General features: G+C 41.2%; 1 protein-coding gene and 1 long non-coding RNA gene across 2 annotated transcripts; one reads left to right on the top strand and one right to left on the bottom strand.

The window, feature by feature from the left end:
- Positions 1-2,842: 2,842 nt before the first annotated feature.
- Positions 2,843-6,838, bottom strand: LOC115149332 (uncharacterized). The gene is made up of 4 exons (XR_003866848.1): positions 5,911-6,838; positions 5,279-5,431; positions 4,987-5,090; positions 2,843-4,877 (listed from the first exon to the last, which is right to left on the bottom strand). It is a non-coding gene; the product is annotated as an uncharacterized LOC115149332 (long non-coding RNA).
- Positions 6,839-6,957: 119 nt separating this feature from the next.
- On the top strand, positions 6,958-20,077 carry LOC115149331 (beta-1,3-galactosyl-O-glycosyl-glycoprotein beta-1,6-N-acetylglucosaminyltransferase 4). The gene is made up of 2 exons (XM_029692110.1): positions 6,958-7,325; positions 17,774-20,077. The coding sequence occupies exon 2, from the start codon at positions 17,775-17,777 to the stop codon at positions 19,107-19,109; it is 1,335 nt and encodes a 444-aa protein (XP_029547970.1). The 5' UTR covers positions 6,958-7,325; position 17,774; the 3' UTR covers positions 19,110-20,077.
- Positions 20,078-20,284: the final 207 nt, after the last annotated feature.

Raw genomic sequence — 20,284 nt, 5'->3', positions numbered from 1 at the left:
AGTGAGATCACCCAGTCCTCTGGGTTGGTGATGGCCCTTACACCCGGCACAATGTTATTATTGTCGAAGCGTGAATAAATTGCATTGAGTTCATCTGGTAGAGAGGCATCATTGGGCAGATCACGGTTGGGTCTTCCTTTGTAATCCGTAATGGACTGTAGCCCCTACCACATGCTGCGGACCTCGGAGCCTGTGTAATGTCATTCCACATCATTCCTAAATTGTCCTTTTGCTCGTTTGATGACTCTGCAGAGATAATAGTGGAACTTCTTGTACTTGTTCCTGTCCTCAGCCGTTGCCTCAGGGTTGTTTGAGATAGCCCTGTGTGCGGTAGCACTGTCCTTTAGTTTGGGGCCAACCTCTGTGTTAATCCAGGGTTTTTGATTGGGAAAGCAGCAAACCTTCACTGTGGGGACAACGTTGCGGTGCAATTCCTAATGAAGCCAGTGACAGTGTTATCGGCAGAGTCTCAACACATATTCCAATTAGTGCTAGAAAAGCATTTCTGTAGCATAATCTCTTATTCTGGTGACCATTTCTCAACGGGACGAGTCACGGATACTTCCTGTTTGAGCTTCTGCTTTTAAACAGGAAGCAGGAGTACGGAGTCATGATCTGATTTGCCGAATGGCGGTCGAGGGACGGCCTTGTATGCTTGCTTGTGGATAGAATAACAGTTGTCTAGGACTTTATCGCATCAAGTCGCAAAGGAGATGTGCTGATGGAAGTTGGGCATCAAGTGCCTTAATGATGCGGAATTAAAATAGCCGGCAACTAGAAAAGCAGCCTCTGGATGTACATTTTCCTGCTGGTTTGTACAGATTGTTAAGTGCTAGCTTGTTATTTTTCTTGTCCTGAGGTGGAATGTATACAACAGTTACAATACCAGCTGAAAACTCCCTTAGGAGGTAGAAGGGTTGACATTTGACCATCAGGTATTCCAAGTCTGGTGAATAATGGGTTGACACTTCCACCGCTTGAGTCAGCACACCAATTGTTGTTGATGAAGAGGGAAACACCTCCCCCTCTCGATTTCCCTGACGCCACTGTCTTGGAATTACAGAAAGATCCCAGGGCAGATGAGTCGAAGTTGAAGCCGGAAATGAGATAAGTAACTACCGATCTGATGTTCAAAAGTTCTTGTTGGTTGTAAGAAATGATAGCGGAGACATTTTGTGAAAATAAAGTAAAAAAACACCAAAATAATTACAAAATAACAAAGTTGGGTTGGAGCTTGCAAAACGACAGCCATCCAGTACGGCGCCATCTTATGTAGTTACTAAAACAGCTCTACCTATTGATTGGTACAAGCTATTGCTGATCTGAATTCAGATTTACATGGCAGAGAAGTAGACCATGACATCATATTGTCATGGCGTGGCCCTCTTTGGGTATAGCTAGTGGCTTCCCCCTCTCTCTCTCCTAAACCCAGATTTTGTTATCTCAGGTCGTAAATTCCTGGAGGAGACTCTCTCCTCCTGGCCATGCAGTATAGAGAGAGAGTTTCACAGTAGAACAAAGGAACTTCTTCTACATTACAGAACTTGAGAACTGAACAATGTCCATGTTTTGGAGAATGTGTAAACGGTCAGCGAAGAAGCCAGCTACGACCCGGTCCATTTTGTTTCGTGTTTGTGACCCCATGAAAGACAATACAGCCACATTACCAGACCTCTGTTTATACAGGTGCCTCCGTTATGAGGTTTGCGTCTAATTGTTGTATAAAATGAATGAGTAAAGATGAAACTATTTGTGAAATGGTGTAATGTGTTGTTAAACCGTTAATGTGAGAGAATTGTATTCCCTTTAAAGTTTAACTAAGTCTTTGGCCCGCCCCCCTGAGCACAGATATGATCTGGCATCATGGAACCGCCCTTTTCTACTGTTACGAATAAAACCCCCTCCTGAAGAAATCCTCTTCAGACCAAGCGTATCTCGATGGACACCGAGGGGGCACAGGTTGAGTTCAGACCACAAAAACCTCAGTATAAGCTAAGGTTGTAATGGTTGTTGAATTCCTAACCATACCACGTGGAGCATTGGCTAGACGGCGGGAAATGGTTCAACTCTGAGACAATCGATCCTGACAGAATAAGAGCAAATCTGTCTGCAGCTAGAAATTATGTCAACCTGGGATGAGAAGACCGACAACCGCCGAAACATCTATTCTATAAGCATATTTCTGAATGGTACTCTGAAGTGTACATTCTCACCACAAAAGACTTCAGGGAAGCAGAGAGACGCTCGGATGAACTTTCCAACAGAAAGACGGACGATTCCAACAGAGATCACAACGACAGACTTGGCGTAAATCTATATTGATTGCAATTATTCCCAGATGAGTGAGCGTTCATGTGCAAAGGATTAGCATTTCAATTAATATAATTATTAACTGTGTAGTGACTCTGTTTGTCTTTCCCGCACTTCTCAGTCCACACTCACTTCCCTTTGTCCACCAAGCCGTCATATCGGCTTAGCCCACTAGGGAACCTCCCCTATCATTTCCTTGTAACCATATCTACTGTATTGTTTGTTTATGCATTTCTGTGATTATTTAGTTAGTAAATAAATGATTAAGACAATTGATGTATGGATGATTCTTAGTAAAGGCTGGGTTTGTGCAGATAACCAACATTTTACGACGTTTGGAATGAGACTAACGTGAGGTGAAGAATAATTCATTAATTAGAAGACTAATTGATCAGATATTAAAATATCTGAAGAGATATATTAGGAAAATTATAACTTTGTAATCTGAAGATTTTCCTTGGTGCCCTGACTTCCTAGTTAATTACATTTACATCATTAGTTTAATCATGTAATAATAATTACAGAGAATTGATTTGATAAAATAACAGTCTTCACTTTAATAATGATGCCAAAGACAATATGCTGTAAGTGTAAAAAAAGGCTGTCCTTCTCAACCTAATTAGCCCGCAGCCCTGTCAATCACACCTCTGTTCATCCAACCAATCAGGGCGCTTGGATGCGCTGCAGGACACCGTCTCCCCCCACCTTCAGTTAGTGCATTTGCCTTGGCAAGAGAAGAAGAAAATAGTTATGTTGTTGACGGATTTTTACATGCTGTTCCTAACTGAAGTGGTGTACATCCATTGACAAAAACACACCTATATAAAACCGTTCAATGGAAGCAACTATGTCCGTGTGGTTGTAACAATTAAAGGGACATTTCTAAAAAATGCAACTTCATATTCATTATTTCCAGCACCAGCCCAACATCAACAACATATGTGAAAATAGCACGTTTCTATGTTTTGTAGTAAAGCAGATAGAAAAATATGTGTTTCCAATGACATCATCAACCAATCAGTAGGCAATGCCTACTCACAATTGGTCAAAATCACACGATGCACACCAATCTTTTTTACTTCAAATCATAGAATCGCACGATTTCACATATATTGATTTTGGGGTGGTGCTGGAGATGATGAATATGAAAATGGTGATATTTCCCTTTGAGACAGTAATGGGCCTGTCATGCCAAATATTATCCCCCTCTACGCCACAATTGGATTCAATAAACTATTGGCGTCCGTTGCTAAATCAACGGTGTGATGACCTAATGATTAGAATTTGAGATTATTACAGCCTAAATGACGTTATTTTCATCATCGCCATACAAACAAGGCTGATTTCCGTGACAATTTCCCTGTTTAAACAAGTTTTGTTTAGTTAATAAAATGATAACATTAATTCAAACTGCTTTTGGGTACCTTGTTAACATTGCAACATAAAATCCATGTCTTAAACATTACTACGTTTCGGAAATGGCAAAGAAAACGTGTAATCTGCTTGACACATGAAAGTTACTTACCTTACAGATCTCTAAGTCAGCTAATTTCCAATCCATTGATACACTGGCTTGTCTGGCTGTCATGTAGTCCTCCATAATGATCATTGTTTTCTATCACGCATAACTCATTAGTAAACCCTTGAGGTTGAATATATATGTATCTATTGTAGATCCTAGGATACAACAATGAATAATGTGGAACAAATAAATACCATCAAAGGATACCTTACAATTTACAACAACGAACACCTTGTGAAACAGCTGTGAAAACCAACCTGACAATATTTAAGATTTTAATACATACACTTTGATAGTTTTTGGTACAGTTGTGTCATTAATTTTCACCGATTTGGTACACTCACATAGCAATCAGACTAAAATACTGAATTATGGTGTTTGGAATATAGAGGAGGTGGTTGCTGTATGGGTGGGATGTTCTGCCTGTCACTTGTTCTCAACAGGCAGCCAGTCTCAGAAGAGGGACTTGAAGAGGGAGACGGCAAAGTCCAGACACTGCTGCTCACTTTGTTCTGAGTGTTTGCAGTGCTAGTGTTTTTAGTTAAGTCTGTATCTCACATTATGTGCCAGGTATGACAGAGCAAAAAAAACTTCCTTAGCAGATAATGACAACAGTAGCTGATGTAATGCAAAGTTGTAGGGTGGTTGGTAATGGTGGACATCGGTTTCTTTATATATGTTTTACTTAACATTTATTTCACTAGGCAGTTGGATCCACGGCTGGTGTTGGGCAGAACCCCTAGCTCATGCAGAACAGGAGCAGAGTTAAAGAGAACAGGGTAGGAGACAGACGTAAACAACCAAACACACAGGTTACACGTTACTGTGACAAAATGTGATGGATTAGTGCAGTGTTATAAATGGGAGATATGTACTTTTCAACACTTTTGGAAGGTATAGCCTACCTCAAGCTGGTCCCCCACCGACTCAGAGCAGAGAATCAGTCTAATCCGAACTCACTGCTTCTGGTGGACGGGATACCTCCTGGGGGGTAGGTGCTGAAGATGTTCACCATGGCCTTGGAGGTGGCCTCGCTAGTCTCGTCCTTGATGGGTATCATACAAAACGAAAATCTATTTTTGGTTCCAAGCTCTCTTTTAAAATGGGTTACAAAAGGGAATTTAGAGTTAAGCACGTACACTTCCTTTACTGACCTTAATGGGTATTGCCTCCACCCACTTGGTAAAGTGATCGGTCGCCGTCAGACACCAGCTGTTGCCATTCCTGGATTTTGTGAAGGGTTCGATGAGGTCCACCCCTAACATTTAAAGTGTTAGAGAGAAGATGACTTTATTTTTACCCGTACCTGTGTCATACAGTACGCAGATTTTCATATTTGTAAGGATACCGACTGACACACACAATAATATTGAACTCTGCTGTGGTTAAATAAAGAAACCATTACAGAACAACTTATCAGGGCAAAATTTGAATTGGGACACTTACCGATCATGTGCCATGGTGAACCGATCATGTGCCATGGTGAACCGATCATGTGCCATGGTGAACCGATCATGTGCCATGGTGAAACAACTTTGATGAGCTTCAACTACGGTGCCACAGTCTAAAAATTCTGGCAGGGCAAGACAGGGTACTGACCTTTTAAGCAAAGAGTGACAAATTGAAACATTGTGTGCTCTCTGATATGATGACGACAACACACTATTTGGCTGGCGAACACTATTTGGCATGACAGGTCTCAACATAGTGTTCTAACCAGACAGCCACTATAGTGTGCAGAACCAAAAACCAATCAGCATTAAGTACTACACAGCATTAAGTTATTTTGGGAACATTGTCAAAATAGCTAATTTGCATCAAAAGTTACATTGTTTAAAATGAATAAAATGGTGGAAGCCACAGCTTCAGCAGTGGTGTAAAGTACTTAAGCTTGAATGGCGTTTATAGCTTAAATGGTGTAAGACACTAAAAACAGTCCATGTCTCACTCATCAATTCTGTGTCATGTCAGAGCATTGCCGCCAGAAAACGTTTCGCGAAGCGGCATTTGCCAGAGCATTTTTCAATCACCATAAAACAAGTGCTATTTTATTTATATAGATTTGTCAACTCACGCACAATGTATATGTCCTTCACATCGGAGTGCTGCTGCAGGCTCTTTGCCTGTTGTGCTGGCCGGGCACAACATGCAAGTCGAGCTCTCCATTTTCCTCCGGTATTTATTTAGCAAGCGTGATAACAAATCACTCCCGACAGACATGCAAAAACTCTTACATAAATATAGCTGCCTAAATTTAGCCAAAGACAAAAACGCCTGATTAAACTTATCAAGGGGTTTATGATTACCTGCCAAGTAGAATCAGGCGCGCCTATTGGTGGTCCTGGAGGACCGGAGTTGACACACTGATCTAGACTACTATGCGCCCTGTCCTTCTGGCCAGTGTAAATTAAGCGGAAATATTGTATATTTAGCCTATAGCCCATTTGTATGTGAGAAAATGTGAATTATATCACATTTGGTTCATATTCAAACTTGGCCGGACTAAGCTACCTAGACATTTTCTATCAAAATGATTAACTGCAATTAATCAATAAACACAATAGCACAGACTGAGTAAATGTTTTGTTAGGTCTGCAGCAGCATAGGGCAGGACTACACGACGTAAATCTGCATAAAGCAAGCGCAGACCTGTGAGTTTTATTGTCCAGTCATATTGCTTTCTCTGTGTCCTTCTTTAAATTATAATTCATATGAACAAGTAAAAGGTTGCTGCAGTTTGACAAGGTTTTCATTCTCCCCAAGGCCATGAGTTTTTCCAGGAGTTTTAAAGAAATCACGTAACCTGATTAGAAAAACGTTGCTCTCATCATAGCCCATACTAAACAGTTTCACAACAGATGAATCACGTCATATCATATAAAGTCCAGAGTTTTGCCTGGTTAGGTTACCATTAATCCCATGCATAACTGATTTTACTATGAAAGAACCACAGCAATTTACTACGCATTGCATAATGTAATTGTAATAGTCATGCACCTTCCCAGCCTAACCTAACCTAACCTAACCTAGCCACACCTCCCCTACTTCCGTCCTACCTACCTACCTACCTACCTACCTACCTACCTACCTACCTACCCATCTCTCTCTCTCTCTCTCTCTCTCTCTCTCTCTCTCTCTCTCTCTCTCGCTTCCGTGAAAATGAAACTTCACTCCGCGTGCTCTGTCAGAGTCTGTGTGTAAGGAGAGAAAAATAGCACAGCGCATCATTTCAACGTGATGGGACATTAACCGAAGACAGACCGAGCTCTGCAATTAACTTCATCCTTGACAACAGCAACACATTGGTGTGGTATCAGGGGTTACCGAACAGCAGTCTGACGATGGAATAAGACTTTGGGGAAATTGATGACAAGTTTACAGATCTGAGTGGGATTGTAGCAGCAGCAAGAGCAAAGGACACATACTTTTCGATTGACCTTGGTCTAAGATGGTTGAAGAGAAATAATGATTTTTTCTCAATCCAACAAGTAATGTAAGTAAATTATGCTGGTGCAAAGAGAAATGTAGTTAAACACGTGAAATCTTGTAATTCACTGTGAAATTAGTTTATAGCTTTTACCAGAGTATTACATGGTGAGCACAAATCACGTTTCCGTCCACGGTTTTTATGCGAGTAAAGTCATACATATTTTGTCATAGAAACTGTTCCGATAACAAATGTGACTGCCGATTCCGGTCTTGGCACATGCGCTCTAGCCAACAGCTCGCAGATAAAGTGCACGTAGGTTGTGATGATATGATGACATTGGATAATATTTTTATTTGTCAAACGGCAGTCATGCATCGATCATCATGCCACCGGAATAGCAGCACCAAGCTCATCACTTGTACTTTCACCACCTTGTGAAGTAAACCATAATTTATTTAATCTGTAGCCTAATAAACGGTATGGTTTCCTGAGTCCTACTGGAGGACCACACCCCATATCATGGCGAAAATCTGATATCAACTTTGGAGGGGACAATTACATGACATTTTCTCAAGAGCAATTCCTGACGGGGACACCAAAAGTAGTGCTGTAACACATAGCCTACATTGTAATATGGTAAATGTATATTGAGGAACCAAAGAAATAAGGTGTTTGCAGTACTCCTAACTACCGGTACCCAAAACTACACAACTAATCACAACAGCAATACCATTGCCTTTAACAAATCTTAGTTCAGTCTCCAGTTTAAGTTGAGAGTGGGGGTATCCATGGCATTTTCCAATTATGTTCCTATTTTACAAGTCCAAAAAATGGAGAACCTTTCATAATGTTGCCAAACAAAGACTCAACAAACTTACCTGAGACTCCCTGTCTCTGCCAGTCTGTCCCTGCATATCTGTCCCCAACTCTGCTGTCTGTGTGCCATCTGTTGCCTGCTCTGCCTAATGACATCATTGTGAAACATTTCCATTAGAATTTCATTTCTTTCTTATGAACATTTTATCAACTAGTCTTTGAGATATTAGGCTACTAGGGTTCTTACTATGCGTTTTGGTGTATTGAAAAATACTCAGATGTCCGTCTTTTATTTTTCTGCCATTTTTCTACCTGGCTGGCTGGCTACACACACAGTGTGTAGGTTATTTACAGTAGGAGATGGGCTTCTATCATCTTCAATCATTCTATTTGGGCTTCGATCTAAAAGGTAGCTAGCAAATGTGAAACGGATTAAAATGACAAGAGTTGACAGCTGTATGAGTTCACCATTTACACAACATATGCTGCAACCTTTTGTAATTTTAATAGTTTGTTTCATATTGGCTGGCTTCCAACAATAGCTGAATTTGCAAAGCTAGCGAGCACCAATTCAGTTTCAGTGGTGTTTGCTATAATCTTTGCTACCCGGGTTAAATAAAGGTGAAATAAAATAAATAAATAAATAAAAGTTCACTTGCGACAATTTAGCTTTTGCAACGAGACCATTAAATATATTTAAGACAATGGTAGAAGAGAGTGTAGTTCTGTTCAGTTTGGATTTCAGTTTATCGCTAACCTTATCACAGAGACTTTGAAGCACTAACTTACATCATCTGCATGCTGATTCCATTTTTGACGACGCCACATAAATGGAATAGGTACTAGCTAGCTTAATAGTTAATATTTGCGCGCTAGCTCTGCATATTCAGCTAGTGTGTGTGCGCGATTGACTGGATTAACCTCACATCAGTTACGTAGCAAGCTAAGGAACTGGCAGTGGATCAAACCATTGTGAGGCAAAGGGTGGGGGGGTTGCAATCTTTTGAAACTTAAAAATGCGCTATTAAGTGTCTATAATCAGCACAATTGCTTTCATTGCGTATTATTAACCTGTCTGGGGTATGTGGGACGATTTCGTCCCACCTACGTAACAGCTACTGATATTCCAGTGGCGCGATTTTTGAATCGTTAGAAATACTATTACTTCAATTTCTCAAACATATGACTATTTTACAGCTATTTAAAGACAAGAATCTCGTTAATCTAACCCCACTGTCCGATTTCAAAAAGGCTTTACAACGAAAGCAAAACATTAGATTATGTCAGCAGAGTGCCCAGCCAGAAAAAATCAGACAGCCATTTTTCAAGCTAGCATATCATGTCACATAAACCCAAACCACAGCTAAATGCAGCACTAACCTTTGATGATCTTCATCAGATGACACACCTAGGACATTGTGTTATACAATACATGCATGTCTGTTCAATCAAGTTCATATTTATATCAAAAAACAGCTTTTTGCATTAGCATGTGACGTTCAGAAAACGCATAACCCCCGGCAAACTTCCGTTGAATTTACTAACAGTTTGCTAAATTACTCACGATAAACGTTCACAAAAAGCATAACAATTATTTTAAGAATTATAGATACATTACTCCTCTATGCACTCGATATGTCCGATTTTAAAATAGCTTTTCGGATGAAGCACATTTTGCAATAATCTAAGTACATAGCCCGGCATTACAGGGCTAGCTATTTAGATACCCACCCAGGTCAGCATCCACCAAAATCACATTTCCTATAAGAAAAATGTTCTTACCTTGCTTGTTCTTCATCAGAATACACTGCCAGGACTTCTGCTTCAATAACAAATGTTGGTTTGGTCCCAAATAATCCATCGTTATATCCAAACAGCGACGTTTTGTTCGTGAGTTCTAGAATGCTTCTTCCCGGTTTCGCGCATGGCGCATTGGCGTGTCAAAAATGTCTAAATATTCCATTACCGTACTTCGAAGCATGTCAACCGCTGTTTAAAACCAATTTTTATGCCATTTATGTCGTAGAGAAGTGATAATATTCCGACCGGGAGTATGCATTGAGCCTAAACAGCCGAATAAAATTTCTCCTCAGAAGCGACTCATGCACGCGCATCATTCAAAGGTCCTCGGAGCATCCACTTACAAAAGGCGATAATATGTTTCAACCTGAGGCTCCCTCGTAAACCTTCAGTTATTTCGCGGGCTCTGAGAGCCTATTGGAGCCCTGGGAATTGTCACGTTACAGCTAAGATCCTTACTTTTCAATAAAAAGATGCAAGACGCACGACTCCTTGTCAGACAGGGTACTTCCTGCTTGAAACCTTGTCAGGTTTTTGCCTGCCATAGGAGTTCTGTTATACTCACAGACACCATTCAAACAGTTTTAGAAAATTCAGAGTGTTTTCTATCCAAACCTGAACAATAATATGCATATTCTAGCTTCTGAGTTGGTGTAGGAGGCAGTTAAAAATGGGAACATATTTTTCCAAAATTCTCAATACTGCCCCCTAGCCCAGACAGGTTAATATTATTAAAATTACATAGTTATGTTTCAGTGATATATTGGGGGGGACAAATCATATTTTTCCCAGGATGGGGGGGTCGTGTCCCCCCCGTCCCCCACGGGATTTCCGCCCCTGCATGTGTACTTCAATATGATGGTTATTATATACATATTTGTGCATAAAGGCATTTCCATTGCAATTTCTCGCATAATTAATTTTACCGACGCAAAAATATCCCACCATGTCAAACGAACATATTTTCGGCATTTATAAAATTGTACCGAAATGTCCTGTTTCCATTACAGCTGCGCTGAATTTTTTTTTTATACAGTATGATTTTACCGGCATAAAAACTGTGGTTGGAATCGTGTTTATTGCTAGTAATTCAACTAAATTCAATAAACTGTACTTATCCTCAAGGGCAACACAATCTCACACTCAATTCGTGCAAATATGTACACAAAGTATTTCAACAGATTTCGTGTGTTTTTATGTGGCTTAATTAGTTTGAAATCACACACATGTTTGTGTGACTTCATACATAGGGAAAAACAATTTGGGGACCAAACTTTGGAACCATCTTTTGAAAGTTATTTGAGCAATGCATTTTGGGCAATGGTGTTATACACTGCCTTTTTTGAGTCCCACATATATTTAAATAAAAAAACGAACAACCCAATAATGTTAATAAACCAGGTTGTCACCAAAATACTTAAAATATAATAGTAGCCTTACATTGTTGTTGTTTTTTAAACGCCAATTCTGTTTTCTATGCTTGTTTTTGCTTAATACTTTGGGATACTGTTGCTTTGTCAGATTTTTTGAGGGTTGCCAGATTGGAGTATAAAGCTGTATTTGTCAGTTTTTTTAGTGGTATTCATGAAGGTATTTGATTGGGTAATTAATTAATTAATCAATAAATGTGGGAAACAGAAGACCTGCAAAAAAAAATAATTCCCAGGGTGCAACTGCATTATATTTGCAACGAGTCTGGACTATGATAAATTAATCCATATCAATTCTGTTAAATTGGATAATGTAAAATAATGAATTATGTTGGTTTACACTTATGGCACTTCAAAGGCCGTTTCATGATGATTATTACAGTCAAGTCAATCATGTTATATACTTAGGCTATTGTAACAAGGCATATGCCAGCATTGTAGGCCTACTGTCTCTGCCCAGAGGCCTACTAGGCTTTCATGGCAACGGCTGTTAGAGCTCACTTTGCCACGTATGAGCCCTAGTTAGAGTCCCTGTTGTAGCTTTCACTTTCTTCCGCTACATTGGTGGCAGCGTGGGATCACGTCCAGCTCACATCTAGTTATGTGATCTAGTGGTGGGAAGCGTTCTGTTTTTCAACATTGTGTTGGGTGTAATTACATTGATATATCTAGTGAACAATGGATAAGCAACAATGGGTGTGACAGATAGAAGTAGTCACTACAGGTGTGATCAAGCCTTACATCAAAGTTGCCTGAAGCTGAATGGAAAGTACTATGCTCTGACCAGTTATTCAGAAGAACATCCTCTGTGACTGTCTAATTTACACAAGTTAAATTACCAGTGTGGACCCAAAACAAACACATTCTACACATTTACAAATGACCTGTTTAAAGTGTTATTACAACCATGGTGTTCTGTTGTTACTGAAGCTTATACTTCTAATAACCTGACAATGATTCACATCATATGGTTAGACAAAAAATGCAGCATCCTTGCAGCATCCTTTTTTTAGAATGCAAACCAGTAATATGAATCACTGTTGATCATCCTGTTCTGATCTAATGAGATGGATGTAGGATTTTCTATGGACTAGAACAGGGGTGGGCAAACTTTATGAAATTCAACGGAGGGACGCATTTTTGGGGGGACCAATTGTTTGTTAAAATCAATTTGCGGGGGCCTCCCGAGTGGCGCAGCGTTCTACTACTGCATCGCAGTGCTTGAGGTGTCACTATAGACTCGGGTTTGATCCCAGGCTGTGTCACAGCTGGCCGTGACTGGGAGACCCATGAGGCGACACACAATTGGCCACGCGTCCAGGTTAGTCGAGGGTTTGGCAAACCAAGATTTCCTTGTCCCATCATGCTCTAGCGACTCCTGTGGTAGGCCGGGGCATGCACGCTGACACGGGCGCCAGGTGTACGGTGTTTCCTCCGACACATTGGTGTGGCTGGCTTCTGGGTTAAGCGGTCATTGTGTCAAGAAGCAGTGCGGCTTAGCTGGGTTGTGTTTCGGAGGACGCATGGCTCTGGACCTCCGCCTCTCCCGAGTCCGTATGGGGAGTTGCAGCGATGGGACAAGACTGTAACTATCAATTGGATACCACGAAATTGGGGAGAAAAAAGGGGTACATTTTTTAAAATTATGATTATTATTTTTTTTTTGTGTCTCGCTGGCTGGATTGAAGTGCCCGGTGGGCTGGATACGGCCCACGGGATGTACTTAGCCCCCCCCTTGGCCTAGAATCACAGCTTTTCCTAATCATGAAGGATGAAGCTAGGCCCCTCTTGGATCTCATTGGCGAAGGCTGCACTCAAGTTAGATGTTATGTCAGACACTCCTATCCCATTTTACCCAACATGTTATACCTCAGAGATTGTAAATTACCTCTTTTTTAAGGTGATATATATTGTGTCATTGTTATAGGGCTGTGAAACCATAGCCGAATGGCTTCAGACTGTGCATTTCTCACTGGAAATTGCTGCTGACATTGAACCTAGCTTAGGGTTACATGCTGACCACGACGCGAGCGTTGCAAAAAAAATGTACACATACATGTTATTCAATCATTGCAGCCACACTGCTCGCACGTGCCAACGAGCGTCTGCATTGCCAAGGGCTAAAATAGAAGTTGCTTCTATTTGTGACGCCGAACGCGATGCAAGTCCTGCCTCTCCCATCTCCTCATTGGCTTTTAGAAGCATATACCCACGTGCCATCTCCTCATTGGTTATACCCACGTGGGTGATTGAAAGATGATCTGAGGTCGGTCGGTCGGTTGTGGTAATACACCTTATTATGAAAGTTAGATGCCAATCGCCATATAAAGTGAAAGAAGAAAAAGCCTGGAAGGAGGAGAGATGACTAGAAATGATTCGGTTGACCGTTTTATGTGTGGATTAATTGTCAGAGTAGAGAACCTTGAGCATTTCAGGTAAAATAACAACTCAACGCTTATATCGCAGGACAAATTAGCTAGCAACAGCAAGCTAGCTAGCTAAATTGCCATACCTGTTTATTGCTTTTCGACCTTTCCCCAAATTAATATAATTGGTTCAGAGTTTGTTTTGATATTTCAACCTACGTTTCGTGATCGTGTTTGGTGTGGGGTGACAAAATCAATTTGCGCTCGGTGGCGCACACGGACGCACGTGCTCGTCCGGTTTGGGCATGGTGTTAGGGTATTTCATTCATTTCAGACTCTCCTATACCACTATTCCCAACATCTTCTACCCCATAGGTTGTAAAGAAACCCTTTTAAGCTGATGTAACTAACATTAATATAGGGCTGTGAAACCCATAGCTGAATGGCTTCAGATTGAGCATTTCTCAGTGTGTTGATTAATTATTGCTATCTTCAGTGGAAATACAGAATATGTATAAAAATACCAAATATAAAAAAAGCTAAATCAAATCAAATAGTATTTTTCACATGTGCCGAATACAACAGGTGTAGACCTTTCTGTAACGAGTGCTCTGAGAGTCGGGAAGCAAGTTCAGGGAGTGAGTGTTTTAATAAATAAAAGAAACAATCAACACGAAACAGAGTGGGTGGCAAGGAATAAGTTAGTGCCACGTTCTGACCTGTAAAGGTGTTATTTGTTAGTGTTTAGTTTGGTCAGGACGTGGTAGGGGTATTTGTTTTATGTGGTTCAGGGTGGTTATGTGTATGTGTCCATGTAGAGAGGGGTATTTGATTTATTAGTCCAGGGTTTTGGTGATTGTTCGATGTTAGTTGATTTCTATGTTCTGTCTAGTCATTTGTATTTCTATGTTTAGTTAATTGGTGTTAGGGCCTTCAGTTGGAGGCAGCTGTCTATCGTTGCCTGTGATTGAAGGTCCTATAATTAGGGGTGTGTTTGGATTGTGGGTAGTTGTATTCTGTTTTGTGCTTGTCACCTGACAGAACTGTTAGTGTCGTTTCTGTTAATCGTATACTCCTTCTTATATATTAAAAAGAGAAGATGAGTATACACTTCCCTGTTGCGTCTTGGTCCTCCACACACGACACGCGTTACAGTTAGCCCTAAATATTTCTAAAACTAAAAGCATTGTGTTTGGAACAAAACACTCACTAAACCCTAAACCTCAACTAAATCTTGTAATAAATCATGTGGAAATTGAGCAAGTTGAGATGACTAAACTGCTTGGAGTAACCCTAGATTGTAAACTGTCATGATCAAAACATTTTGATGCAATAGTAGCTAAGATTGGGAGAAGAGTGTCTATAATAAAGCGATGTTCTGCCTTCTTAACAACACTATCAACAACGCAGGACCTACAGGCCCTAGTTTTGGCGCACCTTGACTACTGTTCAGTCGTGTAGTCAGGTGCCACAAAAAAGGATTTAGGAAAATTGGAATTGGCTCAGAACAGGGCAGCACGGCTGGCCCTTGGATGTACACAGTGAGCAAATATTAATAATATGCATGTCAATCTCTCCTGGCTGAAAGTGGAGGAGAGATTGACTTCATCACTACTTCTATTTATGAGAAGTATTGACATGTTGAATGCACCGAGCTGTCTGTCTAAACTACTGGCACACAGCTCAGACAACCATGCATACCCCACAAGACATGCCACAAGAGGTCTCTTCACAGTCCCCAAGTCTAGAACAGAGGGCCAAACTTGGTGGGTGTCAAATTAGCTAGCCATGATGGCCAGGCTATGTACTCAGAATATTGCAAAATGTGCGTTCACCGAAAAGCTATTTTAAAATCTGACACCGCGATTGCATAAAGGAGTTCTGTATCTATAATTCTTAAAATAATTGTTATGTTTTTTTGTGAACGTTAATCATGAGTAATTTAGTAAATTCACCAGAAGTTTGCGGTGGGTATGCTAGTTCTGAACATCACATGCTAATGTAGAAAGCTGGTTTTTGATATAAATATGAACTTGATTGAACAAAACATTTATGTATTGTATAGCATAATGTCCTAGGAGTGTCATCTGATGAAGATCATCAAAGGTTAGTGCTGCATTTAGCTGTGGTTTTGGTTTTTGTGACATATATGCTTGCTTTGAAAATGGCTGTGTGATTATTTTTGGCAGGGTACTCTCCTGACATAATCTAATGTTTTGCTTTCGCTGTAAAGCCTTTTTGAAATCGGACAATGTGGTTAGATTAACGAGAGTCTTGTCTTTAAAATGGTGTAAAACAGTTGATTGTTTGAGAAAATTGAATTGTGGTATTTTAGTTGGTTTTGTATTTTGTGCCGTGCGATGCCATTGGCTGTTGGCTAGGGGTTAATATGGTCAAATCCGGAAACTATCATTTAGAAAACAAAACGTTTATTCTTTCAGTGAAATACGGAACATTCCGTACTCTAAGTCTAAATATTGCTGTTACATTGCACAACCTTCAATGTTATGTCATAATTATTTAAAATTCGCAACGAGCCAGGCGGCCCAAACTGTTGCATATACCCTGACTCTGCGTGCAATGAACACAAGAGACGTGACACAATTTCCCTAGTTAATAATGCCTTGTAACATGAATTTCTTTTAACTAAATATGCAGGTTCAAAAAAATATACTTCTGTGTATTGATTTTAAGAAAGGCATTGATGTTTATGGTTAGATACATTTGTGCAAAGGTTGTGTTTTTTTTTGCGAATGTGCTTTTGTTAAATCATCACCCGTTTGGCGAAGTTGAAGTAGGCTGTGATATGATGATAAAATAAGAGGCACCACATTGATTATATTCAACGCAGGACAAGCTATTTAACCTTGTAATATCATCAACCATGTGTAGTTAACTAGTGATTATGTGAAGATTGATTGTTTTTTTATAAGGTAAGTTTAATGTTAGCTAGCAACTTACCTTGGCTCCTTGCAGCCACAACATCCTTTTGACGCTGCACTCGCGTAACAGGTGGTCAGCATGCCACACAGTTTTCTCATTGATTGCAATGTAATCTGCCATAATCGGCGTCCAAAAAGGCAGATTACCTCAGCCGGCATGGCAGGTTCCCGCGCTTCAGCAGTTGTGACCGGTGCTCCTGATCCCCGGGTTCGTTCCCTTTGTCAGCATCCTGCGGCTGGAGCTGCGCGTCGGGGGGGGGGGGGGGGGGGGGGTACTGTCACGTATACTCCTTCTCCGGCCTCTAGGGCATCAGGCTGCTGATTATTCCGCACACCTGTCACCATCATGAAGCGCACCAGCGCACCAGCGCCTCATGACTCTCACCTGGACTCCATCACCTCCTTGATTATCTTCCCTATATCTGTCATATGTCATATATGTTTCGCGTTTATTGTTCTGTTTATTTATTAAAACACTCACTCCCTGTACTTGCTTCCCGACTCTCAGCGCACTCGTTACAACTGGACACTAACATGACAAAACAGAAACCATAGCTACTCTAATTGAACCTATATGGACACATAGTGTGCAATAGCCTAAGTGATTATTAGAAAAAAGGAATAAAGCGTACTGAACTAGAGCTGTACCACTGCCATTAGCTTCACAGTTCCAGTATAGCCATCAATGTGTGCTCTATGGGTTCACAGCTCTGTTTCTTTTTCTTATCTCTGACCCTAACTCTCATTTCATGTCCACATTGTGGCTCAACCCTAATCCTAGTCATAGCCCTGTGAAACTCATCTTTTCCCATTGACTACAATGTATTGACATAAACGTAAATTGATTTGATACTCATATTTTTCCATTTACTGCCATGTGTTGACATAAGCATCAACTCTGTGACACTCATCTTTTCCCATTGACTGCAATGTATTTGGTATTTGGGGTATTTATTAGGAACCCCGTTAGCCGCTCCAATTGACCTAAGCAAGCGTCAATGGGTTGATTCCTAACTTTTCGCAAAATGTGACATGATGACGTTTCCTGTGATATCATGTTGACTTTACAGAGCAAGGTGATTATTTGTGTTAACAGATCAAATAAATAGCAATCTAGTAAGTTATTTATTAACTATTATTCTTTTGTCTCACCACAGAATGAAAATTAGATGTGTTTTTCCAAGCAGACTGCGGAAGAAGCATTTTATTTCTTCTTTATCATCGCTTCTGGTGATCTGTGCCTTGCTACTGCTCTGCCTAAAGGTCACAGTTAAAAACAGTGTTACTATTGAACAGTATGGGACTACCGCAGGCTACGATGACGTCGAGCCTCCCAACCGCTACAACATTGACTGCAATGCCATCTACAACATGGATCCGGCCGAGGTGGGGAAGTCGCTGGCCATCAGAAAACAAGAGGTGGTGTGGGAGCAGGATGAGAGCTTGATCAACCTGACCTCTAACTGCCCGCGCTACCTCCGTTCCAGGGGCTATGGGGCCGTCCAGGTGTCCGAGGAGGAGCAGGCCTTCCCACTGGCTTACTCCCTGGTGGTCCACAAATCTGCCTCCATGGTGGACAAGATTCTCCGGGCCGTCTACACCCCCAACAATATCTACTGTATCCACTACGACTTGAAGTCATCAGAACTGTTCAAAGAGGCCATGGAGGGTCTGGCCCGCTGTCTGCCCAACGTCTTTATCGCCTCTAAGCTGGAGACAGTGATGTACGCCAGCATTAGCCGCCTCAAAGCCGACCTTAACTGCCTGTCTGACCTCATGGGGTCAGAGGTCAAGTGGAGGTATGTCATCAACCTGTGCGGTCAGGACTTTCCGTTGCGCTCCAACATAGAGCTGGTGGCCGACCTGAAGAAGCTCCAGGGGGGTAATATGATGGAGACGAGTCGTCCAAGCAAATACAAGAAGCAGCGTTTCTCCTTCCACCACAAGCTGCAGGACACCGCTTTCGAGTACATCCAGATGCCAGTGAAAACCGACAAGGCCAAGGAGCCTCCCCCGCACGGCATCCAGATGTTCATCGGCAGTGCCTACTTCGTGCTCTCGCGGGAGTTTGTAGCGTATGTGAACACGTCTACACTGGCCAGGGATTTCCTGGTGTGGTCGAACGACACCTACTCCCCAGACGAACACTTCTGGGCCACTCTCACACGGGTGCCGGGCGTGCCGGGCGAGGTGCCCCGGGTCCAGGCCGACGTCACAGACCTATTGAGCAAGACCAGGCTGGTGAAGTGGAGTTACCTGGAGGGACCGCTTTACCCAACATGCACAGGGAAACATGTCCGCAGTGTGTGTATCTATGGGGCTGGGGAGCTGAACTGGCTCATGAACTACGGCAGCTGGTTCGCCAATAAGGTGGACCCCAAAGTTGACCCAGTCCTTATCCAGTGTCTGGAGGAGAAATTACAGGAGAAACAGAGACTCTTGGTCAAGGCTAAGAAGTCACAACCAAAGGCTCCCTCCTCTGGAAAAGGTTAAATTAATGGACGAATGATTGATTGATTAATAATTGCTTGATTCATGTTGGAATACGGACTACTGTAATTACAGCACCATTTTAGTATTTTTAACGATTTTTGTGTGTGAGTTGATTATGTCAGAAACTTAATTGAGGTGTGCTTTATGGTACTAATGAAAGATGAAGTGGAATGCTGGATGAGAGACCATGTCAGGTCTCTGGGTTAGAGTTAAACTATTGTTTTGCAACTTGATACTTGACGTGGGGAATGTTTGTCATAGCCTGACTTGAGTGTAATATGGATCAGGGTAACATAACCAGGGTATAACCTCTGCTCACAGGGTGAAAGCATGTGACAACCAGGGTATGATGACTATGTATATTTAACTAATACCCACTGGGCACAAACTGGTTGAGTCAAATCAAAATCACATTTTATTTGTCACATACACATGGTTAGCAGATGTTATTGCGAGTGTAGCGAAACGTTGTTTCCACGTAATTTCAATAAAATTACGTTGAACCAACGCAGAATAGACGTTGAATTGACGTCTGTGCCCAGTGGGTACTGACAGACAGGCGTTAATGATTATGGCGACTCTGAACCCATACACATGTACAGCCAGACAAAACAAATTATATGCAGCCTTGTTAAATGCTGTAGCCTATTCACTGTGAGAACATTTTGGCCAAAGTAAAATGTTTAGACTGGTGATTTCTAAAGTGATTTCTCTGTTTCTCAAAGCAATACTCAATCCAGATGTTGTTTTAATGATTTCAATGAAAGAGTATTTTTAAGAGATATAAAAAAGCAGGGCAGAAACAAAGAAAGTGTTTGTATTCAGAAGGGGGAGTTTACCTTTGACTCCAGATTGAGGTCAAAGACCACATGTTATCCTCTCACATCCCATGTTATAGAAGGGGACATGCAGATCTGTATAAAATGAATTGTGAATAATAAAATGAATTGTGAATATTGGTGCAATAAGCTCTGTTTTGCTCTTTATCTATCTTAGAATCATCTGTCACATACCCAAACTGTCAGGACGTTTCGCATAAATAAACCCCTAGTTTATTTAATAGTGAATGTACCCACATGATAATGCAGTATAATGAGTGTATTTAATGGGGAATCAGAGTAAACAGGGGAAATGTCAGCTCTGGATCAATAGTTTCCACCACACTTAACAGCTGA

Source organism: Salmo trutta, chromosome 15 (genome assembly GCF_901001165.1).
Source record: "Salmo trutta chromosome 15, fSalTru1.1, whole genome shotgun sequence".
NCBI lineage: Eukaryota > Metazoa > Chordata > Actinopteri > Salmoniformes > Salmonidae > Salmo > Salmo trutta.
Note: the sequence above shows the minus strand (reverse complement) of the source record. Positions and strands in the feature narration are given on the sequence as shown.

Excerpts from the sequence above, each read along its gene's own strand:
- LOC115149331 (XM_029692110.1), top strand. The coding sequence starts at position 17,775 with ATGAAAATTAGATGTGTTTTTCCAAGCAGACTGCGGAAGAAGCATTTT.